The 25,622-nt window shown below is 41.6% G+C and overlaps 1 protein-coding gene across 2 annotated transcripts; it reads right to left on the bottom strand.

Annotated features, from left to right (window-relative positions):
- Nucleotides 1-2,460: 2,460 nt before the first annotated feature.
- C7H10orf143 (chromosome 7 C10orf143 homolog) lies at nucleotides 2,461-21,675 on the bottom strand. Of its 2 annotated transcripts, none has more exons than XM_090057719.1 (4): nucleotides 21,480-21,659; nucleotides 12,676-12,840; nucleotides 12,501-12,566; nucleotides 2,461-7,354 (listed from the first exon to the last, which is right to left on the bottom strand). In XM_090057719.1, the coding sequence occupies exons 1-4, from the start codon at nucleotides 21,540-21,542 to the stop codon at nucleotides 7,325-7,327; spliced, it is 324 nt and encodes a 107-aa protein (XP_089913845.1). In that variant the 5' UTR covers nucleotides 21,543-21,659; the 3' UTR covers nucleotides 2,461-7,324. The 2 variants fall into 2 exon arrangements, with proteins under 2 accessions (XP_089913845.1, XP_089913844.1); XM_090057718.1 differs by lacking the exon at nucleotides 2,461-7,354 and adding an exon at nucleotides 8,276-9,519 and having other exon boundaries at nucleotides 21,480-21,675.
- Nucleotides 21,676-25,622: the final 3,947 nt, after the last annotated feature.

Here is a 25,622-nt window from a genome sequence, read left to right as displayed (position 1 = left end):
GGATCAATCAACAGTTATAGAACCTGTGCAGCCAAACTTCAGCATGATTTCCTCCCTCATATGGTCAGACATCAAACAAATCTTTTCATAGGCTATCTAGAAGGCCACAACTATAATTTGAAAAATCAGATTTGGAGGTACTATTTATTATGAAATAACGAAGACCACAGACTAACATTTTCAAATCTGGGTGTCACAAGCCTATGTGCTTCATTCATGTATAGGCCACTCATCATTCACAGCCTGGTTTTCAAAGATTCTTGGCCCCGCTTCCTATCTCTCAAGTTAGCAGCTGGAAGGTTCCTCTTTCACAGCCACTGGCTCCAGCTCTACCCAAGGGGCCGTTTCCAAGCCATTTCTAAATGCCCCTGTAGCTCTCTTTGGAAAAAGCTTACAAAGTCACTGCCATTAATCTGTTACATTCAGGCTGAACAGTTGTGTGAAATATGTCACTGATGTAGCTACATGATCTGTTTAATGGGAGAATGACACCAGTCAAGGAGAAAGTCTTTAGGGGCTCAGAACAAAAATGAGCATGCGAGAGCACAAACTATTTGTAACTATTTCTTCACTGTCTTTAAAAAAATTGCTTACTAGGCTTCTGAGCATGCAGATTTTCTAATTATTTTAAAGGGAACTCATTTGCTCTTGTGGGACTTCTTTATCCTTCTATCATATCCTGAATGATTTTCAAATATTCTAATCTTTAATTCCTTCTTTTGATACAGAAATCTGTCCATCCTTCCCATAATGTGCTAGTGTTGGTTATACTGTAAGAATTGCCTGCCTATCAAGACATTTGAGAGAGAGAGGATTTTCTCCCCATAATCAATTAACTTCCATCTGATGAAAAGCATGGGAGTTGAGATTTTTAAATAGAACAGAAGATTTAACTTCAAAATTTCCATTAAAGATTTCAGCCAGGAAGTTTGCTGATTTATGCATTACATACTGCATTATTCTCTCTTTTTTAAAGTTATTTTTCGTATGTTAAGTTCCAAAGCAGAATATCTACAAAGATAGCAATAAACCTGTACCTTTGAATGTTAGGTTCAGGTCAGCAAATAACCACGATTAGATGGAAACACTAATTTAGGTTTGATTATTGGTGAGGCTCAAGCATCAGTAGTAATCTTACAAAAAAGAAGAAAAAAAATCACCTGCAGTGTGAAGCCAATTGCAAAAAGCCCTGGAAAATTAAGCAAGCCAGAATATTAGCATGAGCTTGGCTTTGCCTGCATGATGCTGACCTGCGGAAGCCTTTAGTTTGCCAGTAAAAATTGTGGCTGCACCAAAATTGGTGGTTGTGTTGCCCAAGAGACCACAACAAGTTATTATTCTGGTAGACTGGTATATTAGATGAGGAGACACAGTGAATCTTAGAACACGAAACTTTGCTACAAGAGTGATGCATTTGCTTTTTTCTTTCTTCACTGGTTTTCAGCTCTGCAGAGCTTTGAATAACTGGGGGAAGGGGAGAGCTCCAAAATAGGAAAGAGGGTCCAATACTTGTGGTGTTGAGTATGTGAAAGAGCAAAGACTGAGAATCCTGAACTTTTGCTAATATATGTGTTGGCAAGTGTCCCCTAAACTTGAGCTGTCTTGGCTACTCGTACTTTTTCAAACATGATTTAAACAAAACACCTTTATGGGCTAAGCTTTGCCATTTGAGCCCTGATTCCAACTTTAAACAGGTGAATAGTACACAATTTCATTGGTTTTCTTTTTTGAATGAGTGTTGTAAAATAGTGCCTGCTACATTTACTAGAACACTGGAAACCTGATCTGCCCTGTACTCTGTCAGAGCTGCATCCTGCCAATGTTTGCATGGAGAAGTCCATTCATTTCAATGGGACTTTGAAGAGACTCCTAGTGTTAAATTGCTATTCACAAACAATGAAAAATAATGTAAAGCTAGCAGCACCCGCCCGCCCCGCCCTCACCCCATCTACCATTATGACTCTTGGCCAAAATTAACTTGACCGGTCCTGGCCAGTTGACTTGATCATGTGACTCTTGGCCAATTCATTTAAATGGATAACTGCAATTAGTCTACTGGCTTAGGAGATATGTTTGTTAACGTTAGGGTTGCTTTTGTTTGTATGTAAAATTATGTAAAGTAATTTTAAAGCCTGACTACTGTTCAGGTTTCAAATGTTTTATAGTTTGAAAGCTATTCAGCAGTACACCTTTCTTAGTTTCAGGGACAAATCAAAGAGTGAAAAATTCTCCCATTTCCTACATCCTGGAATCTAAAGACGTGGACAGACAAATCAGTTACTTCAAGATAAAAAGGGACAGGCCTTCTCCTGTGTCAGCTGCTTGGTGGCAACTGCCTATTTACACATACCTTCCTCACAGTAGATGGGGGATATGGCACCTGCCTACACAAATAACATCTGAATTAGGTAAACAAAAATATTTCTATCACAAAGAAATACACAGTTTCATACTTCGAAGTAAGTCAAGGTGGTGTTTAATGGTACTGCTCTTATAAGTTACAATTTACAAAATCCAAAATTAAAACCCTTCATAGTCGTATCAGTTTATCTGCATTAAAAACAGTTACCAAAACAGTATTATACACGTCAATAAAGCATCACTCCAAAAGTGTTTGTGTACAAAAGCATAAACATTAGGAAATATAAAACACACATCTAGTATTTATCAATAAAAGCAAAATGTTAGTCATAGAATAGAGTGAAGAAAATTCCTCAAAGAATAATTTTTGTGGTCCTAGTGCAACTTTAGTAAGTCTACTCAGGAGAATTTTCACCTGTCCAAATCTGTATTGCATTTATGTATGTCAGTATTTCTACTTGACCATTATGACTGATGGCAAGCCTAGAATGGGTGACAAATGCAATATACTCTTTAAAAAAATCACCATTGTTATTTTTTAAATATATTAAAAGAACTGGCTTTCATATTCCTTTTTTTTATGCTGCTTTGTTTATACCTGTTCCCTACTCCAGTAGGAAAATCATTCAAAATTATTTTAGCATATACACACAGTCGAAAGCAGCCCAGAATATCCAGATATGGATATAAACATCCATCACTCAGTTTTTTGCAGTAGGAATTTGCATATTCTGGTTCATGAAAATCAAGGGAAGATGTCTTGGAGTGGTCCTTTTACTGAGAACAGTGTCATGTGGCATCTTTATAATTAGTAACAGTGGTCATATGACAATGGGCAAAGAAAGAAGCAGCAGAGATGCATAGGAGATAATAATATCTTGGTCTTAGTGAAGTAAGTAGGGATTTGTCACTGAATTCAATGGCAGTAGCAGCAGGCTGACAAAAAGCTGCTTAACAATATTGGGCATTTCACATGATTAAGGATACCATTTGCAGAAGGGTGTCAAGCATATAGCCCGCTGGGCCAGATCTAACTCACAAGGCAGCTAGTAGGCCATGGGATGCTGTGGGGGGCATGGCCCTTGGGCTGTAGTGGATAAGGTGATTGGCAGCAGGAGGGTGGGGACTGATACAGCTCTGGTTTGCCTGTTGCCACTGCTGTGGACCCAGTTTTTGGCCACTGGCCCCACTGTGGCATGGGGCATGCAGGGGCAATAGCAACTATGGCTGTGGCACAGGACATGCAGCAGGAGCTGGAGCCGAGTTGTGTGCCCTATACTGGAACTGCCTCTATTTGTGCTGGGTCAAAGCCAGAGCTACTACTAGATTGTGGCCTATGGCCCAGGGTGCAAGGTAAGCTTGACACCCTGGTACAGAATACACTTGGATTTGTGTCGAGTATTCCCAGAATATCAGTAACATGTAGCCAAGTTCACTTCAGGGCTTTACATCAGTATTTCAAGAGCTCAACACCATAAATAGTAGGAAGTCACCACAACTAGATTCTTACCCCTCCCTCCTAAAATGTTACATCCCAGAAGCTTTTTTTTTTTTCATTTTTCTGTAAGTTGCATTAAGAAAAATAGTACTTGAGAGTTTGCCAGTAGTTGCCATTACAAAGCTTGGAAGAGCCACACGTGAATTACTTTAATTCTCAAATTTGGTCTCATCTTGAGTAGTGAAGAAACTATCTAATTTGCATAATAGACACCATTGTTAATCAAAAGCAGAAAGAGTGTTTACTGCCATATTGATAACTGACACAGGGTACTTTTAGTTCCCTTTTGCTTTTGCAGACTATGAAATAAGAGTCGAATGTCAACTGTAGATGGGCCCAGATAATCTGGAATTACCAGCAATTTCAGTAGGATTGTGGTCTTTGGTATTCAAGGTTTAGCTAAAAGAAGAAAAGAAATTAGGTAAAGCCCAGAACTCAAGCATTAGAGAAATTAGTTGGGAAAGAAGATGGAAAAGAAAAAGCTACAATAATGATTCTCACTGGGATGGAGTAGCAAGGTGCCAGCAGAAACCTATTAATGACTCTTTCTTTAACAAATGGAAGAAAAACTGTATCTTGCATCTTCTAAAATCTCTTCACCAAACTTTTTATACAGCTGTTGCTTATTTTACAGCAAACACATTATAGGATGTGGTGAAGATGGTAATAACTAGTTGACTATTTTTCAGTTTTTCCCCAAAATAATTTACCTTATTTAGCCCTTCTTAGGTAAGATGTGACAGTGGTGAATTATTAAGAGGTCTTCATTGTCCAATCTGTTAAAAATATTTCCTCCAGTCCACTTAACATAGTTTATTCTCAAAGTGGATTAGATTAGTTAGTAACTGTCAATCACTTAGCTAGATGAACTGAGATTTTTCTTCTAAATAACAATATTAAAGCAAAGGAAGACATTGCAGACAGTATCCATATAGAGTGTAAGAGGTAACTGACAATAAGCTATTTTGAAAAAATTCAAATTTCTCCCATTAACATATAAACACATTTCTAATTTAGCAATATACACAGACATGTTCCCAAGTGTTTTAAAAAAAGGTGGTGCTGAACTGCTATAACACATTCTCACAATCTTTTCCTGTAGCAGAACCAAGACTGCTTTTGTCCTATACTCTGTTTTAGTTTTTTGCCATATTTTTTTCTCTGGTTATACACTGTTAGACTCATTATTAATCGTATTGCATTTTATTTAATAAAACATAAGAGGATTCAAGTTGCTGTATAATAACTACATTTTCAGATACTATTGGCTTTGTACTTTTAGCCATCTACTTGAAGTATTACTTCAGAGAAACTTGTGCCCAGTCATGCTTTATTTTGCTTGTAATATTATCTATATTTTTAAAACTAAAACTTGGGAAATTTTACAAGAATGAATCACTACCAAAGTATGCCTCTTTCTGCTATGGTAAGGTTAGGAGCAACTTTTTTTCCCCATTTAAAAAAAATGTATTTAAAAGCATCAATGTCAGTAGATGATAACTTGTGCACTCATTCTTATCCTTTTAATAAGAAAATACCCCCTTGCTGCTAGGTCTAAAGCTTGCATCCATTTCCAGGGAAAAAATGCAATCTCAAGAGAAATCATGCTAGCAGTAGCCAGACACCCTTCGAGGTTGCTGTGGGAAGATTCCAGCTTTTAACAGATATACTGTTTTTATGAATGAAGATCTTTTAAAAATGTTTGAAAAAAAATCCACACACTGAAAGGAATTCTTTTTTTAACATCACTAAAACTTGCACTGACGTGGAAGAAATGTGCTAACAAAAAGATAGGCAATCATGCCACTAAAGTGTAGGTCTGCTTTATAGATTTGACTTCTTTTTTATATTTGTATGCTACCAATTTATTTAAGAAAATGTTTTTTCTTAGAAACAGCCAACCCTTTGCCAGCCACAACTCTCCCCACTACAACTCAGGGAGCAGCACCGAGGGGCATCAGCTGAGCATTCTGTGCTCTCATAATCCTTGGATGCATATCAGCCCTTAGAGGCCTGTTGCCGGCCTAGTGTGGCTTTAGGGCTGCTGTTTTAAATTGCTTGGGGAATTGAACTGGCTCCTGACTGTTCCCATTAGTAGGGAGGTAGTAAGCTGTAATGCCCACAATGTCCTATGAACTATTTGGGTCCTTCAGCGAATGTAGCTAAGGCTCTGATCCAGAATCCTTGTTGTTTGTCTGGGGCTAAATTGTGCCTGGATGCTTAAAGGAAGCACTCCCTTGAGCAGCCTCTGGGCACAACCAGAGCCTCCAAATTAAAACAGTTTGTGCTCCCTGTGTACCTACCAGAGCATGCATTATAGAAGAAGTGTGGTCATGTCTATCTGCCTCTGACGTATTAGCCCAGCTCCTCATCTTCCAAGAAATGGTCTATCTTTTGATTCCCTATCCTTCAACTGAAACTGCATGTTGCCCTCACACTCTAATGGCACAACAGTAGATAGCTGAATTTTGGTTATGGATTCATTTTAGAAGATTATTAAAATCTGACTCTGTGGCAGTAATAATAATTTATTATTAAACATTAATTATTATTAAACAATTATATTTATTGTGCATTTTAATAACATGTTCAAGCTACGATGCTTTATGGCATTTTAAAAGACCCAAATTCTAATGCTGTCCCATGCCAGACTACAACAACAGGAAAGCAAATCAGTCCTCACAGGCTGGGTTCAAGGAGGGGCAGGCTGGTTGTATCCTTGACAGTTCTGAGTAGGCCACTGCCTGGAGCAAGTAATGGCATTCCACTTTTAACTATGGAATATTGTGAAAATAACACTGCTAACTTTTTTTTTAACATTTCTCTTTCACCAGGACATCTGCGTATGTAAAACTGTGTTGTCCATCAACATGGAAAGTTTTAAAAACAGGGTACCTGGATGCAAACAAATGCAAGCACAGGAACAGAATCTGTCTGTGCAAAGAGCCCTCCCTTTAGGTGCCCGTCCATGAGGCTGAGCTACAAATGAAATTCCTCATCTATGTGCAAGAAATGCTCCCTACTAGTACCTATAAAACTATCCAAAACAGGATAGAAAATGCTCCAGCAAGACTCTTTACAGGAGTTAGGGTTTACAGGGTTGGATAAAAAGCTTGGCTAGCAGTAATTTTAAAAAAACCTGAATCAGTCCTATTTTTACATGTTTCTTTACTCATTACTAACACGATAAAGATTAGGAGGAAAACCTTGACTGAGTGAGAGGCACCGGGGAAAAAGATCAAGATGGAAGCAATCTCGAATTAAAAACATTTTTCCAATGTAAAAACCAAGGAATAAGGTATTGTACACCAAAAATATATATAAAAAAATCTTCCTGTATAACAAATCTAAGTCCATGCTCTTAATTGAATGGGTGTGTACAGAAATCCAGCTGTACAGCATTTATACGTCCTTTTTCCTACAGGTTAAAAAAATTACTATTGCTGATTTGCAATCTCTTATCTTCTAGAAGTCCAGAATATGGTTAAAATGCCCCTGAAATGACAAAATTCACAAGTCACAAAACAATAAGTTTACTTAAAACTGGTGGCAATGTTTATTTTGAGTGTGCTCTTTGTCATAAATGAGAAACTATTAGTTAAACTAGAAACATCTCATCTTGATTATGCGAATAACATAGCAAACAACTTATTGATACAAAAAATCAAGAAATTTTTCTATGTAATTTGTATGGGAAACAGTGCCCTGTTTTGGATAAGAGTTTCAGATGCCTGATTAAAAATATAACCATGCAAGAAGAAAACAAGAGAACCGTATACAATATACTGATAACTTTTACATCACAATGGTAACTGTAACATGTTAGAGATGTTCCCATTTTGATTTAAACATAAAATATTTAACATGTGCAGAGTAGAATGAGGATTTATTTTCTGGTTAAGAAGTTTTCTTTGAAAGTAACTTGTGTATTTTTATTTATATTACGTATTTAAATGAGAATAAATACATTGTGTGCATAGTTTACAAATGGATCAAACAGTAGGGCTGTGCAAAACTTCAGGTGGTGATTTGATTCAGAGGAGATTCGGCCCAATTCGGTGGCTGAACCTCCGAATCCAAATTGAACCAGGGGACCAATTTAAAGGCCTGAATTGATTCAAAGCTCTCCGAATCTTCAGAAAGCTTTGATGATTTGGGCAGTCCCCGGTGCCTGCAGCTGACTCCAGCTGGTAAGTAGGGGCTGGGGAGTGGGGGTTGGGGGAAGGGGACCATGGGGGGACCCCTGCTTGCCCCCCCCCAAGCTCAGTACTTAAAAAAAAAAAAAAAAAAGCCCCAGTGCTCACCGGGAGTTGCTGGCCAGCGGGGCAATCCCCTTTGCCCCCCACTGCCCCACCCTGCATGGGGGGCTCTGTCACGAGCCCCCCAACCCTCCCCCCACTCCCTCAGCCTCCCCCATGGGTGCCCTGCCCTGGCCAGGTCTGGCCCTTTAAGGAAAAACAAAAACCAAGAAAAGCCCCAGGACTCACTGTTCCTGCAGCACACTTGGGGCTTAGGGGGCTCATATAGAGCCCCCTACATGACGCAGGGCAGCAGGGATCTCCCCCTGCCAGCAGGAGTGGTGAGTCCAGTGTTGTTTCATTTTTTTCTTAAAGGGTTGGATCTCGCCCGGGTGGGGTACCTGTGGGGGGGGGGGGGGGGCGGCGGCTTGTGAAGAGTCCCCCATGCAGCGTGGGAAGTGGGGGGCAGCGGGGATCACCTCACGCTTGGCAGTACCTGCTGAACACCAGAGCTTTTTTTTAACAAGTGCTGGGGCGGTGGGGGAGGGCCTGGCCTGGCTGATTTGGCCAAAGCGAATTGGGACAGTGATTCAAATCACCGAATCGAATCACTGTCCCCCGAATCTGAAGCAAATACTAGCCACTTCGCACAGGTCTATCAAATAGCTCCTAGTACTATGTATATAGCCCATTATAAAGGCTTTTCGAACAACTCAGGTAAGGTTACATAATTTTATTTTCCCCAAAATGTTTTCACTTATTTTCCCCTCATTCCTGTATTATGCAGACTGGAAATACAGCACTCCAAAAAACACTTCTGAAATTGTAAATGTTGAAATAATCTGCTCCCCCACATAGGCTGATTTTTTTTATAGTTGCATTATTCTGTTTTGAAACAACAGACATAACTTTTATATGTATTATTTTAAGTCTTGGGCCATTCCTCTGATAGTTAACCAATTCCAGCTGGAAACCTGTTTAAACATAGATAAAAACCCCAGTGTAGTTGAGGTGTTAAAGTACAGACCTGAAAGTAGAAGTATTCTGGAATTGCTGATAGTCAAGATCTTTGTTCCTCATTAACTCCATAAAATCAGGATTTTCCAGTGCAAAAACAATGCTGATAAGACACAACACTGACCACCGCTACAAAGAAATTATCTCAGCCCATTAGGCTTTGTGTCTGACTTACCCCAGGCTAGCTGTCATGTTTTAATTCATTTGCATTTCTCTGTAAGCTGTAGAAACTACATATTCTTATTATGGTTTTAACACTCTTATGTTCCTTGTAGGCTTTTTCTCTTTTTATAGCAGGGCTCCTTCTTCTCAGTGGGGCCATATCCATTTTAATTTTGAAAGACGTCCATGTTTGGATTTAAATGACTGACACAATTTGACTTGTGTTAAGGAGAAATTTGAATTCTGGAAAAAAATTAAGTTGACTGAGCCTGTACCAGTTTTGCTAAGTGTTATACTTCAGTTGGAAATACTGCTTTTTAAAAAAGTATTATGAATGAAGATGTATGCCTACAATATTGATTAAAATATTCATATATTCCCTTTAATTGCCAGAAGCAGCTGATTAACCAAAGAGGAAATAACAGGGAAATCTGTTTAAAACTGCCCTGTGCTACCTGAGAAAAAAACATTTGCCACTGTAAGATGACAGTGGGAGGTAAACCTACCTAGTGGAAGATGTGCAAAGCCCCATAAATGTGTAATTTGACATTTATATTTGTTGCAAGCAGAGAGGGAAAAATAAATCTTTAATTTTTTTTAATCATAATCTTCCTGTAAAGGACAGTGAGAGCAAAGATTCCCTCCTTCCAACACATACTTACTTTCAGATAACTGTATACTAAATGTACTAATTTAAAAAATGGCAGAGGCAGATTATCCATGACACTCAATTTCAAATGAGCTGAACCTACTAACATTAAGTCTGAATATTACCCTATTTTTTCTGGTCATATGTTTACTGGAGATCAGTAAAATTTAATATGGAGACATGCAAGCAACGTTATATTTCTAATGCTATTGCTAAAATAGAAATTGTGCTCCTTGGAATCCAGACATATATCTATATACAAATATTATTTAAAACTGGATTATAACACGATCTAATATTAGCTAAAAGTGCGGTCCTAAGTCCACTGATACTTAGGGTATAGACAGGTGTTTATGATGCTTCAAAGTGCCTCAGCATTTTGTAGCACTACAAAAATATAGTGCTAAGGGTTCACAGAAGTGTTCCAGCCCCCTGGCTAGGGACCTACAATGTTACCTCAAATGTCCCCAGGGAACCTGATCACTGAGAGCCTGTCCTCTCCACTGCCAGGGAAGGAGACAGGCTGTCAGTGATCAGCTGGCAGCAGCTGCCAGAAAAGTCCCAGCTGCCAGAGGGGGTGGCAGGAGCACTGCACTCCTCGGCCCCATCACCCCAAGTAATCCTGCTGCCACTGCCTGAGCCCCAGCTCTTGGCAGGGCTCTTACAGCAGAGGCAGAAATTCTCTCATCCAAACCCTCACCACCCACGCTTGGAGGGAGGGAAGTGGAGGACTGTGGGATGCTGGGAGCCCCAGAGCCCCATGCAGTGTGATGTGTAACTGTACAAGCATTATACATAACACTATGAAAAATACTTTTTTTGTAGCATTACAAGGGTAAATTTAGTGCTACAAAGGTATGGGTGTCAGTAGCCTTAGTTTCATTCATACTAGTCATGAACATTAAAGAATGTTGCTAACCCTAATGATGCCATTGTATCTCTGAACACCAGTTAAATGTGGTTGAAAACTGACTTCTCCAAAATATGCCAAAACACAGTCTATACAAGTGGGGTTATAATCCAGAGATGATTTTAAATGTCTCGAAGTGCAGGAACAGCAGGGAGCAAAGAGTTTATAACACTTACTTAGAGAATTGATTTTTCTGCTCCCAGTGTCTGCAGTACGAGTAGAAGCTACTCAGAGCTAGATTTTTTTAAAGTATTTGGGACACCTAAAAACATTTAAAAATCTGGCTCTCAGTGCCTTGTTGTAGATATTTCATTCTTCAAAGGAACAAGACCCCTGAGACCTTTTATGGATTACCTTTTTAAAAAGTGGCTGTAGCTCCATTCCATGTTGACTACAAATGTTTTCTCTGAGGCAGTTTCTGATTTTTGAGGAGGAGCACTGATTTGATTGAAATCATTGAAAGCAATAGCAGAACTCACATTGAATTAAGGATTTCACCCTAACATCCAGTCTTCTCTTCAAGAAGGACTGACAGGACTGCTCCTAGCTCCTTGCTCTCCTTGAAATTCTGTGGTTCAGCAGCATAAAAGGGAGCAAGCGGAAGTCAACACTGGCAGTAGAGTGGGGGGGGGGCAGTAACTGTGACATGATGGTACTGTGCAGTTGTCACAAGCTACTGTGCAGTAGTGTCAGGAAAAAGCCTGTGTGGGCATACCCATGCAGTAACATTAGTTACATCACAGTCATTTAGTACTTGGTTATGCAAGTACTAAAAGACTGTGCAATAACAATTGCTTGCGTAGATGGAGCCACTAACTCCCTTTATAACAAATTGTTCGAGGATTTCTTGTGAATTTGGAGAATGAGTAATTCATGGTGAGCCTTGTGTGGGATCTGGGACTTAAGGAAACTAGAAAGATGGCCCTTTTGCTTCCCTAAGCTGAGGTCCCAAGCGTTTTATCCCTACTATCCAGAGATTTGAATTCCTGTCCTTTGTTAAGCAAGAGGAACTGGAGGAGCATTACTGTCTGTTGTTGCTGTACTCATAAATGTCTAAGCTTAAATCTGTAGCCACAAGAGCAACTTTACAGTAAAATGGTGTAGTTGTACCCAAGTCTGGGTTAGCTTCCCTGTCTCTAAAGAGGCTGGGAAACATATAGTGCTTCCATTTCTCTTGTGGTTAGACTGCTACAAGTAGCAGTGTTAGTTAATGTAAAGCTAGCTGAGGTATGTCTATGCTACACTGCAGTCAGAATAGAAATACTATAAAAAGCAGTGAACAGCATAATAAAAAGTCTACGTAAAATGTTCTAGAACTCTGCTTTTAATGACCATGTGAATCCTAATGAGAAATACCAATGGAAAAGTGTGTGTTTATTTCTACTTCACAAGATATTCATTCAGTCTCTTCACTAAACTCTGCTTTTTAGAGTGAATTTGAAAAATGTGTTTGCAATATCTATATTTTCAACCTGATGCTAGAAACATATTAGTTTGTAGTCTAGTAGCTTAGCTAGGAAAAGCTAAATCAATCTGCCTTTTTTATTTACATGCTTTATTCCTGAGAAATGTAATTGTAGTTTTTATTAACTTTATGTTTTATGGATCTAATATTTAAGAACAAGTCTATCTTTTATGTCACAGTAAGAAGGTTAATATACTTACAGATTCTCCAGCAATACATCTTGGGCAAGGCTGGGCAGTACTTCTGCTTCCATGATTTTGAAAAATCTAATTAACAAGAATACAGAAAACTCTCAAAAAAGCAATTATTTGCCATTTTATTATATTTAGAACACATTCTACTAACAAATATATTTTGTTTACACTATTAACTTACCACCGAATTTTGCTTTTCCTCTGTAGCCTGAGGGATACATTGTTCTGGGAAACCTTTCTGTTTAGAATCCAGCTCCATAGTCCAGTAATCCATGGTGCATTCGTTTAATTGGCAGTGAGCATCACTCTCATTTGGAACAGTTTCTAAACTTTTACACACACGTTTCTGGAAGAATAAAAAAGACTATTTAGAAACCTTTATCAAGCACTGGATAATGCATCTGAAAACAACAAAAGCCATGACAGAGAAAAAGGTCCTAGGTTTAGCTGGATGCTGAGGACGCTGGTTTACAGCTTGGGAGGTTTTAATTTAGTTCTCTACTCTGCCATGCATTTGCTGGATGTCTTTAGGTATCTCAGTTTACGCATCATGCAAAGCAGCACATTACATTGTAACTTCAAGGTTGTTGGGACATCTATACAGTACAGTGCAGTACTTGGCAGAGATACTAACTTGGGTCCCAGAACCAGGTATCTATGTCAATGATACATTCTGACCAGGCTAATGAGCCCTGCTGTTCTTTATAGTGGTTTTGATCCCTGAGTTAGCTCAGTTGGAAGCAGTTTGAGTATCTCGAAAAGGTACTGCATTATGCCATACACAGATACCCCTATTTCTCTGTGCATCACTTTCCCATCAGTAAAATGGTGGCCAACAGTATCTTCCCATCTCGGAGGGGAAATGTGAGACAAGGATTAGAAGGTACATCAGGAAGAATTCTCAGATGCAGCTCAGCAGTGTAGGCTGGCCATGACATGGGGTTTGTCCCTAAAAGACATACCATGTGACTTTACACTATAATGGAAGAATGGGCAAATATTTTAAAAAATGACTTGGGTATTTAGGAGCCTACGTCCTGCTGACTTTCAGTGAGACTTGGGTACTTTTGAAAGTTTTCACCTATGCCCCTTTGAACTCACCTTTGATTTTAAGAACAACAGTGTTCAGTCTTTCACTAGCAGATGTGTCTCATAGGCAGGAAATAACTTGCCACTAAACTAAACAGACTACTGAAGCATGGAAACTAAATTTAAAATTTGAATATGTACAAGAAATCCTGTTATGTAAAAATAAAATGGATCAATACAACATAAACCTCAGCGGAGAATAGTTGAAAAAAGAACACTACCAAGGAATAAAGGATATTTGTAAGGGAGGTAAATCAAAAAGTAAAATATGTATTGTACTAAGAAAGTGAATAATATAACAACAAAAAGTCGGAGAAGGTCCTCTAAAGACAGGCTGCCCTCCACTGGGAAAACATTCGTTTCCCTTTGTTGCTGCAGGACTCGTCCTTTATTAAAAGCTATGGCATACTAGTAGAGCAGCATAACTAGCAAGATGTATGAGATGAAGGATAAAAGGAAAAAGTGATTTACTGCTATGCATCATAAGAAATTTGGCTTATCAAAAATAAATTCAAGGTATTGTTTGGGGGTTTAAGATACTTAATATCAGTGATAGAAATTTAGCATACAGAGTAGCTGACTGACAGTCGTATCATGCTGATGCTAAAAGAACTTGTGGAAGCTTCCAGAGAAGGCTGAAGAGAAAGCTAAATTTTCCTGCATTTGATGAATGTGAACTATTATCTCATGGAACAGTAACAATCAATACCTTAATTTTGATTGTGAACAGAACACAGTCAAGGCAGGATCAAAGTTTATGATTAATAAAGACTAAAAAGTTAGTTGCTGAGAGAGACTTAGTTTCCATAGGCAAAACATTACATCAAAATGACACCTCGTTTGCCAGGAGCAATTCCAGTATGAGGATCACCTTAATGATCATTTTCTACAGTGTATCCAGTGTGGGTCCAGTGCCACCATAAGAAACATAGATCATATTTATTGCAGGCCAGGTAAAGAAGAAAAGATGATTCTAAAAGACGGTACACACTAACCTCCCCTAAGAGCAAAATGTGAATGTGTGTGTTGAAAAAATCTGCTTTTCAGAACAATGTTTTTTCCCTCTGAGTAAAAATGAAGTTGCCACAAATTCATTTCCTGGCTTCATAGAAGACATTGAACATGTAAGAGAGAAAAACAGATTGAAGAACTAAATAGATAGAATTAACCAATCCAAATGCAACAGCAGATGTGTGTGAGGCAGACTGTCATTTGCCTTCTTATACATATATTTATTATAATATTTATAATATCTTCTTAGAAGCCTCAATTTCAGGCATTTACCTCTACTGATATTTGCTCTTTGCCCAACGTGTTTTATCCTATATATGCAGTAATAAAACGGCAGCTGGCACAGCTATATTTTGTTCAGTTTAGTTATCAGCCCATATTTCACCTAGGAGACTATATCTACAAAATAGGCTCCTACTCCACAAGGCTGAGAGCACTGCTAGCCTCCTCTCCACCTACCAGTCTCACTCCACATAAGCTTGGAAATAAGGTAGTGAAACCACTCCTGGGGCTATCTCCATCACCACTCTCAAGCTCTTTCTGGCATGTTAGTGGGTGGCCTCAGAGCAACTAAACTGCCTTGTATCTGGATTTGGTGCACCTGGAGCTGCAGTGAGTGGACTGGACAGAGTACATTCTTCAGTACTGTTAACTCAGGAGTGCTGTGGGATCACTACACATAATCCTTTAGAAAATGCTAAGCCCTTTGCTGGGCTTGAAGTCAAAGAACCTGGAAATTAACATGAAGTTAATCAGGATTTCCTTGAAAGCGAGAGCTGTCTCTTAAAGTGCACTTGTGGTGTACAGACAAAAATGCCTAAACGCGCAAAAGAATAAAAGCAAACCATGAATGATATATGCACTGGGGACAGTTCACAAGAGGAGTTGTGGGAGGGAAGGAAAAGAATGAGAACTCTCCCCTGCCTCCCAGCCCCTTTTCTGCCCCTACTCGGGACTTACCACAGTGTTAGCTTTTTGTACCTTGTGTACAAAGTCTGAGAGTACAGAGATTAGAAAAAACAGTGCCAGCTTCCCTGAAGACAGCAAACCTATGGCCTCACTTTCCCCATTGCATCAGTTAGCAAAGCTCCCATTTACACTCTAGCTGCCATGGAGATGATTCATTTTAAAGGAAGGATCTACTAGAGATATGCTTATCACATTACACCGGTGATAGCATGAGTTAGTAGTCAAAGGTTCCATTATTGGAAGATTCTTCCAAGAGAAGAACGTTTTAAGGACTTTGATATTAAACCCAAGAAGTACATAGCTTACACAAAGTTATGCAAGCTTAAAATAAAGTCAGCTTCTCATTGTTCATATTAAGAGGAATCTTCGGCTCTACCGCTAGTTTAAATCTACAGCAGGAACCAGTTTCCACTTGCCTGGCTCTTACAACACCTGCATTACAATCATAAGATACCAATAACTGATGTTTTATAGAAAAAACTCTGTCAGACCTGCATGATGGATCTAACTCAGATACTTTGCTCTCTGCAAATGCAAGGTTTGCACTGGAGACAGTTAGTAGAAAATCTGACTTGGTACCTGTCATGTAGATCTGAGACAAGAATGTTATCCTGTCTCTAGTAACTTATTTTGTTACTGGACAATCTACAATGTCTGAGCCAAGAGAGGTTATTATCTGGCTGGGTAACCTCAAAAAGAAACAGAGGATTTTTTTTCCATGTATCCTAGTCACTTGGAGTCAGAGAAATTTGAAAGCATGAATTCATGGACAAGACATTTTTTTCCTTACCTGTAAATGGTATTTCTCTGATGGACAAGGTTAGCCTCTAACTAGATGGGTTGTTGCTCATGTCACACTTGAACAGGCATGATCAGCCAATGGAATAGGAGCATATGAGCACCGACTCAGGTTGACTTGAGGCTCCTATTAACTTCCCCGGTCAATGCTCTGGCACGCACTATAAAGAGAAGTGCTTATATGGCAGAAACTGAGAGAGACCTTGTTGGAATGTGTTTCATTAAAGGAATAAACTCACCTGAGCTTAGTTAAAGTGAAAAACTTTTATCCTGCAAATGCAAACTTCAAACTCCTAACAGACTGTCCTTACGAGGCACATTACAGAAGTAGGGTAGTAGTGAAGTGAGTAGTGTTAGGTAAGGCCAACTAGTGATAAGACAAAATATCATCCAAAAGAGGGTGTTCATCAGACAAATAACAATTATAAGGTAATAGGCAGATGGACCATTTCCCGTTAGACAATAAGTATATGGGATCTGTACAGCATTTGCTCCCAAAAGGGACAGGACCTTTCAAGTTGGAACAAACAATAAGAAAAGCTGTGTAGAGGTACATGTGCAACACCTAATCAAACTACTTATTTAGAAACAGCTAATAGCACAGCTATCTATTCTGTGCTACGATGGGTGACATTTACCGCTAGGATATTATCCTTAGGACCTATACTATGTGCCAGTTCCATGTATATATTAGATCTTTTTTCTGCATGAGAAAATTAGCATACAGTAAGCAAGGTGTGAACATGCGTTGGGCTAACTTGCTGTGTGGATACTCATAGTTACACACTGGATGCGTCTACACGTTCATTAATGTGCCTTAGCTACTGCATATTTAGTTTAGTATTTGCTTAATGAAGTACTAATTACATGCACAGTAGCTAGAGTTACTGTGCAGTGGCACCAGCACATGGTTATTTTGTGATGCTTACTGTGCATTAGCCTAAATATACTGTGCAGTAGGACATTAGAATGGTTTTAACTGCCATGCTACTTGTGCAGTGTTATTCGGCTAATGCACAGTAAACATCTCACGTAGACATGCCCATTAGCTTGCAAAGCAACTTTTTCCGTTTTCAAAGTAGAATAAACTACCTTACACAAAGGTACATTTTGTGCATATTAAGCATGTCCCCATGGGCATGAATAAGGAACAGCTTAGGTATGACTTTACAGTGTACTTGCTTACTGCATAGGCAAGCCCCTTCTGACAGGAAGGTTTCCTATATCCAAATAGCTAGCACTACTTGGATCTCAGCACCATACATCATAGCCATAAGTGGATGTATATAATGTGCACCTTTATGATATGTTAATTTGGGATTGGGACTATGAGATATATAGCCAGACCACATCTTGCCCTTGTGCAATACATGTGGCATACTCCATAGTTCATGTAGGTAATTCCAAATGACTGAGGGGTGGGGTGCAAATCTGGCCCATATTTATCACCTGTTCTTTCCAAGAGCTTAAAACAAGACATTCCTCAATATCTGGTGTGTCCTCATGAAGCAGTAGTTAGCTCCTGCTTGACTTGGCTCCTGCTGCTTTCTGCCAACCATATCACTTTACATATTTGTATTTGGATCAGCATGCTTTGTCTGCATCCATGTTATAATTGATAAAAGAATGTTTCCTTCATGCTTATATTTATTAACATTCATGGCTCCTTTTGTTCATGTAAGAAAGTGGCATACCATGTTCTAGGTAGCTAGCTATATTGCTGCATATAAGTTCAATGTAAGGACCACTGAATTCATTTCATTATGAATTTGAGAATAAGAATGAGAGGGAAGGATAAGGGCCCTGGGGTTCCTTTGCCTCTTACCATAACAAACATGTTGTTCTAAGCAGTGCTATACTACAACCCTCCTGGTAGTATAGTGCTCTAGGTCTGCTACTGCTACATGTTACTGCATGATTTCTCAGTGTCATATGAGTGCTTTGGATAACAAAACCATTTTTGGTACAAGATGTAAGAATTGTTTGTGACATATGAGCATCTCACTCTTGTTTTGCACTAACATCTCATAGGGACTATGGGAAATAATTTCCCAAACAACTGAATCAGACATGCCCAACCCAGCTGTTGTCTTCAGGGCTGAGCAGCATATCATTGTAAAAGGCTGTACAGTTTAGTAGCTGGCAGTAGGCCTTTAAAAAGGGGCTAGTATGATGGGCAATATGTGGGCCCTAGGAAGGGCAATATAGCCAAATATTTTGATTCAGCTAATTCAGTTTCCAGTGCTCATGGCCCATGGTAAGAGTAGTGTCTGTTGAGTGCAAGCAGTGCAATTTCTGCTTGCGTATTAAATAGAAGTGGAGAAGGCCAGTCTTTAACAGTGGGTGGTGGTGGTGATAGCTCCTTTATTTTCTGGCTGTAGGATGGGATTATTAAAACTGTTAATAATAGCTAAACAGAGCTGTGCAATGTCCCCTTGCTTTGTAACATTCTAGATGGCCTACTAAAATCAGCAAATATTTGTCATTGTTAAACAGATTTCTCCCCTTAAAACATTTCTCACAATTAACTTTTTATAATGCTGTTAACTTTGGGAATCTCAAATTCTCCCATATTGATCTATATGTTTGCTTCTTCATGGAGTATGTTTCAATAGCATATAGTGGTGGATGGGCAGAATTATGGAGTAACTGCTGTGTACAAAAAGGCTTGGTGTTTTCCCCCCGAGCTTAATTAAATGTACCACAGGAATTTAAAAAAAAAAAAAGACAGCAGTAATATTAGTAAAATTAGTAATATTCCTACTATTTTTTTCTAATGTACTTCCAGAACAGGGGTATTTAACCCCTGCCTGGCCCATGAGTCGATCCGACCCTTGGTGCTGTCATGCAGCCTGCAATCCTCCCCCTGGGTCTGAAAATTTGGTGGTGAGGGAACAGTGGCACTGCACTTCTGCTACTAAATTTCTGGACCTATGGGGAGCCCTGTGGGCTGGAGTGTGGTCCTGCATGCTGGATCAAATGAGTAGAGCAGTGCGGGGTCTGGTTCCATTGTGTGGAGCTAGGCAGGAATAGTGTGGGGCAATCGGATCCAACCCTGGCATGCAGCAGCCAGCTGAGGCTGCGTGGGTCTGACCCAGGTGAGCAGGGCCCAAGTTGGCCCTCAGGGTCACAGTGGTGATCAGCACTGTTCTGGAGCACTATGCTCTTCGATTCTGACTGCTGCATTCTAGGATTCTGTATAGAAAGTTTAATAATGCCATTAAAGAAAGCTGCATGAAGTACCTTGAGCAGGGATGGTCAAAATGGCAGATCTGGCTGGCGGCCCGGACTCCATTTCTCAGCAGCCCCTGCCCACGTAGATGCAGCTGGTTTCCATGGAGACCCCAGCAGCCACAGGACCATGACAGTGTGTGGCTAGGGTTTCCATGGAGACCAGCCCCAGCAGCGCTGGCAGGGTGTGTGGCTGGGTGGGGAGCTGCTGCAGGGTCGGGGCTGGATATCTGCAGCAGCGACTGCAAGGTCCACTCCAGGCAGAACTGTGATCCACAGCCCACACGCCCTGGGCAAATCAGCTGCAGTGACACAGGGAGATGGAGTCCGCTGTGGGCCTGATCTCGCCTGTGGGATGGGCTTTGCCTGCCCCGCTTGACAGGGTAAGAAACTCCTAATGTAATTTTTAAGCAACAGCCTCTGTTTAGTTAAAAAGGGCATTAACTATATGCTGATAGCAGAACACATTACAGGAGAATCTCTCCTTAATTTATTAAAAGGATGGTCTGAAATATTTTTAGTCATGAAGATGTAGGGCTGGAAGGGATCTCCAGAGGCCATCTAATCCAACTCCCCACCCCGCTAAGGCAGGATAATTCCTATCCAAACTACCCCATACAAACCATAATCTAAACTCTACATAAGACTGTTGTCAGCCCTGACCCAACAGAGACCTAACTCCTGCCACGGGTAAAGCAGGGGAACCACAGCAGCCAATGTCCTGCTTCTAGAAAATGTTGTCAATATATGCCCAAGAGATCTGGGTACAGGGCCATGTCCCCTGCTTCAGAGGAAGGCAAAACCCTCCCACAGTCTGTATGGATCTGACCGTTCCTTACTGATGCCAAGCAGGTGACTGGTCTGTCCCTGAACAGAAGGGCAGGAACCTCCAGCTTTGGTCCCAGCAAGAGCACCAGCACACCCAAGTCAAAGTCCCCAGCCTTCATCAAAGACCAACCCATGTAAGGTGGTTAACTTTAATAAATCCATCAAGGACCAACAAATCAGACTCTGCGGATTTGAAGTCTGCTTGGCCTGGATCCGTAAGTTATAAGATCAAACTCACTTGCAGACTGGAGGAAAAACAGAAGGGCAAAAACTGCATCACACCACCTTGTAACACTGCCCTTAACCTTTGCTTGTAGCCAGGCCAGGCTTCCACTGAGGGAAAACCAACAATTCATGCTGGAGGCTGCAAGCCAGAGAAGAGGAAGAGGGGAAACATGCCCCCTCCCCCCAACCCAGGTTTGCATCCTGTGTGCTGGCAACCTGGGCAAGAGGGACCTAGGGGCTGACCCAGCCCAGGCAGCTCTTCTCATTTCAGCGTTAGTGGGCGTGTGGTTGTAGCCCTGTCGGTCTAGGGACAGAGGCAGGCGCGGTTCTTGGCGCAGGAGTGATACCTTTCTCGGCGTCTCAGAACAGCAGAGGCTCCCTCTGCCCAAAAAAGAGCGACTGCAGGCGACAGCTTGCAAAAAGCCTTTCCCAGCTACTCGGCTGGTCTAATAAAAGATATCACCCCTACTCAAAGAGCCGTGCCTGCCGACTGCAGTGCGAGCAGTTCCCACTTCTGCCCGCCGGAGCGCCGCGGGCCTGCGAGCGAAGAGCGGGGCGGCGCGGGACTCCCCCGGACGCGGGCGCTGGCGGCGGAGCCGCAGGGCCCGCGCCGCCGGGACTCGGGGGCCGCAGACCTGCCCCTTCCCCCTGCGCCGTGGGGGGTGCTGGGGCCTCGTCCCTGCGCCCTGCCCCGGGGGTGCAGACAGGCAGCCGCCCTGCCCGGGCCCGGCTCGGCTCGGCCGCGGCAGCCAGCGCTCGGCACGTGCTGGGAGCCCCGTCCCTTCCCGCCGCCTCCTTCCCCTTCCCGCCGCCGCCGCCGCGGGCGGGACTCACGCGCTCCGGCTCCCCGGGCTGTGGCTCCGGCAGCGCCCCCCGCCGCCCGCGCAGCGCCCGCATGTCGGCCGGCTCCGGCTCCGCGCCCTCCGTCGGGCCGAGGGCGGGCTGGGCGGTGCAAGGGGCGGCGCTGCGGCTCGGCCTGTGCTCCGGTGTCCCCCCGCCGGGGCGGCCTGCAAGAGCCGTCTTAACCCACGCTGTGCCCGCGAACGGGCAGGTCCCGCCAGCACATGAATGAAATCCAGACTTTTTTTTTTTTTTAAAGGAAAATGTTTCTGGGGCCTAGCCAAATCGATTCCAAATTCGTGAGTCATTCAAGAACCAAATGTGGCCTTACACTGGGGGCTTCGGATGTTTCCATATCTTTCAGCAGGCCCAAGCTGGAGGCTGGGGGTTAGGATGCTCCTGAGTTTGGCTTGCCCTCAGCTGTATGACCCCCGAGCAAGCTAGGGAGGAGTGTCCCATTTCTAGACAGTGGGTGTATGGCCAAGATCTTCCCGCTGGAAGTGGAAGTTTGTTTTATAACTTGTATCCAAGGCCAAATTAGCCAAACTAATTCCAAATCCAAGAGTCCAGCATCATAAATGTTTCTACTACTAGCAAACATCCTTTACCCGCACCTGGGGCTTCAGATGCTTCCAAAAATCTTTGGCGGGCATTCTACTTGCAGGCAGGCTGGAGAGTTGGGGTTTGGATGCCCCTGAGTTTTGCTTGCCCTTAGCTATAAGGCCCTCAGAGCAAGCTAGGGAGGAGACTCCCCATTTCCATAAACAAGGTTTAAAGCCACTGCACCTCATTGGGTACTGAACACACCAGAGGAGCAGTTCTCCCGCAAAGCGATTCAGGAAAGAAGTGGAAGTGGGAGACTATGCATTTCCTACCCCTTGCCAGAAAAGCGGTTATCCCCTGCCAGTAGGAAAACCACTTTAGTGGTCATGGTGTTTCTCCAGGCTTAGAGGGTCCCCTGTTGGAGTAGGAGGCCTGCTGGCTGGCTGAAAAAAGCCCCTCTTTCCTGCTGTGGCACTGAAGGGAGGAACCAGGACTCTGGTGAGCTGTAGAAATGAAAGATAAACCTTGGACCCTGAGACAGAGAACCAAAGGCTTCCTACTTGGGGAATATCCATGAGAGCAACCTCCCCTGTCTCTTAGGACTTCCACCATCCCTCAGCTGGGTTGTTACAGCAGGGTATAGCCTCTGTACCTATGTTACTGGGAATGCAGTTTCTCATTTTCCTAAGAGGCCTGAGATCTGTAGGCTTCCTCTGCCAGAAGTTCAGCTGCATGCATGTTTTACCAAGCATCGCAGTTCTGATCTGGTGACATTTTATCTCCTACTGGATGTTTGTTTGGTTTTCTTCCTGAAAGTTGTTGGCAGAGTGCTGTTTTGAATTGAAGTACTTCAAACTGAGCGACTCTGCACTGAATCAGAAGTCAAATGGGACTTCTGTCACCGAGTTAAATGGAAGCAGCGTCAGGCTTATTGTTCTTTTATTTTCAAGGTAATTGATGTGCCTGTAAGTTAGAATGCTTATGTTTTTAACTGTGCGTTTCCAGAGCTGATGTACAGTGTCGGCCTGACTTTTTAAGCAGTTTTAAAACAAATGGAGCTTTTCTAAACATTTCAAATGCATTTATCTGTATTTGTTCACTTCTATGACACGTGCCCACCTAACACAACATAGTTTATCTCCATCTTCATAATATATGTCCCCTTATAATAATGAATTACAACAGATCCCAAATCAGCTGTTATGAATTAGTCTCCGCTTTCAGGCATCAGACCTACTTCTGCTTTCACTGAATTTAAGGGGAACACTGACATTGGCTTTAGTGAGAGGAGGATTGGGCCTGTTATGATCATTTTGATTTATAAAACACACATATTTGTAATTTTATATAATAACTTTCAGAATCTTCCTTAAACCACTACAAGTAAATGACTTAAAGGCTGAGCCTGAAATGTCATTGCAGTGGCTTTAAAACCCTGGATGATCTTATATACTGTTACCGTAAGTTCTGCAATGGTGTGGGACAGCATGCTGAATTAAGGATGCAATTTGAAGACTGACTTTGGATTTCATTGCTTTTGTTAAACTAGAAATTTTAATAGATGGTCTGTGTAAGACTATGAATATGTGCATGTGTATATGGGGTTTAGTATAAATTATAATCTAATTTTTGTGCCTCCAAGCTTGGGTAATGCTATAACACCAAAGAACAAACCCCATGTGGAAATGTGATTGATGCTGTCTTAATGTATGAGGTAAAAATAAAAAGGGTTATAACTGACATACCAGATGACAAAATAAGGTAAGAAAAGTTATCAGGGAAAAGTAAAAGCCTTGGTCTGTTTACGCACAGACTAAAGAAAGCATCATAAAAGATACATTGTCATCCACCTTGGTTTTATTTGCATGGTATATTTTATTAACACTTTTTTTTTTATCAACAGCAGTAAAAGTTAAGTCATCTCAGAACAAGAGGAGAGAAGCTGAAGTCATTAAGCATAACTACTTCAGTAACTACTCTTTTCTTCTGAAGTTAGGAATAAACCTCTCCCACAAAATGTTAGCAAATTAGTCACACAAAACACCAGTGCAGCAAGGGAGTAAAGCCCAGGTGTTTTTATTGTGCTTCCTACAGACTTTATCACAGACAAGAAAATGTTTGAGCTGTTTTCAGGGTTTTTTTTCCAGAATCACTGTGTTTGTCTCTAACAGGGACATTTAATTGGCAAGCAAGGATGCAGTGAAGGAAACTGCGTCTCCTAGTCTGAAAGGCAAAATTGGAAAACTAAGAGCAGGGGCCATAGATAATGTCACAGGTTTTCATTACTCACAATACTTAACAATAGCATCTCTCTTGGTTGCTGCACGATGATTTTGATTTGACATGATAGGCACATGTTTCATCTTAAAATCCTTGAGTATGTTAAACATCATCATTTGAAGATCTGCTCCATTTAGATACACATCTCAGTAATATGGGGTGGCAGTATCAACAGCTTCAGGAAATGGCCTTTCTCCATTAAACGTAATAGGAAACATGGAAAAGTCAAAGTGCTCATTTTCCCTGCTGCTGTATTGGCCAGAGCATCTTCGAACTAGCAGCAACTGTGATAAGGTAGCAGCGAGTCCACCTGTCAATGTAGTAGATCAGGGGGTACCTGGAAAGGGGCTAGGAGGTACATGTGGGTGGTTGGGGACGGAGCGTCACCACCCACCACCCCACGCTGCCACCTTCCAGGAGCAGAGCTGGGGGTGGGGGGGGGGTGAGGGCAGTAGCTCCCCTCTGTGGGCTGCACAGGTGCCACCTGACTGCCCAGATGCAGTGGGGGAGGAGGGGAGGAGGAAGTTTGCATGCGATGGTGGCCACTGCCATCCGTTACTGTGAGCCGCTACATATAAGCTGTCCCCGCATTCTGCTTCCAGCTGCCACTACCTCCGCTGCCCCTGCTCCACCGGAAGTGTACCCAGAAGGGGTATACTCTTTTAAAAAAGGTTGAAAACCCCTATAGTAAATGGTCACATTTCCTGACCTTTCATAGTGATTTTCTTTTCTTTTGGTGGCATAGCATAGAGCTGCTTCTTATCAACAGGACCTAGAACTTCTTCAGAAAGGATACCTTCTTCAATTTCAGTCCTTGTTACTTTCTTGCTCCACTTTTCTTTCTCTCTAGCTATTATTTTAATGAAATATTGCTAAGGGATGAAGTCATTTCCATTCCCCAATTATATGCTTCATTGGAGAGCTTTTAGTCATGCTACTTTTCCTATCCCATTGTTCTAAAGGAGGCAATAGGACTGCATTCTACAGTGGATCTAAGAAACTTGCCTAGATACATCAGAGATTTAAGTTCCACATGGTAATTTTAGTCTGTTTTTTTCTTCCTTAAATCCTTAGGATGAGTTTATAACTTGTATTCAAGTCACTGGAAAATTCTACACAGAAAATTGCTAATTCTGGAACCATGCTATCCCCTGGCTTTTCAGTAGTTACAGTGGTCTTCGTCAAAAGAGTGCTAGTGAAAACTGCATGCTGAAGACATCAGTCCACACTGAGATCTAGCCCTTGGATTTGGTCAGGTAGTGCAAAATGTTTAGATTATGGCCACTAGCAGTCAGCAGGAAATCCTTTTGGTGG

This window comes from Crocodylus siamensis, chromosome 7 (genome assembly GCF_052110815.1).
Source record: "Crocodylus siamensis isolate JL-2025a chromosome 7, ASM5211081v1, whole genome shotgun sequence".
Lineage (NCBI taxonomy): Eukaryota > Metazoa > Chordata > Crocodylia > Crocodylidae > Crocodylus > Crocodylus siamensis.
The sequence above is the reverse complement of the archived record's forward strand: the minus strand, read 5'-3'. Positions and strand labels throughout refer to the sequence as shown.

Coding starts and splice junctions, on each gene's coding strand:
- C7H10orf143 (XM_090057718.1), bottom strand. CDS start 21,542: ATGCGGGCGCTGCGCGGGCGGCGGGGGGCGCTGCCGGAGCCACAGCCC. Junction 12,841..21,479: donor AGCCCGGGGAGCCGGAGCGC/GTGAGTCCCGCC, acceptor TTATTCTTCCAG/AAACGTGTGTGTAAAAGTTT. Junction 9,520..12,500: donor GATGTATTGCTGGAGAATCT/GTAAGTATATTA, acceptor ATTTTTTTCCAG/AATTCAAATTTCTCCTTAAC.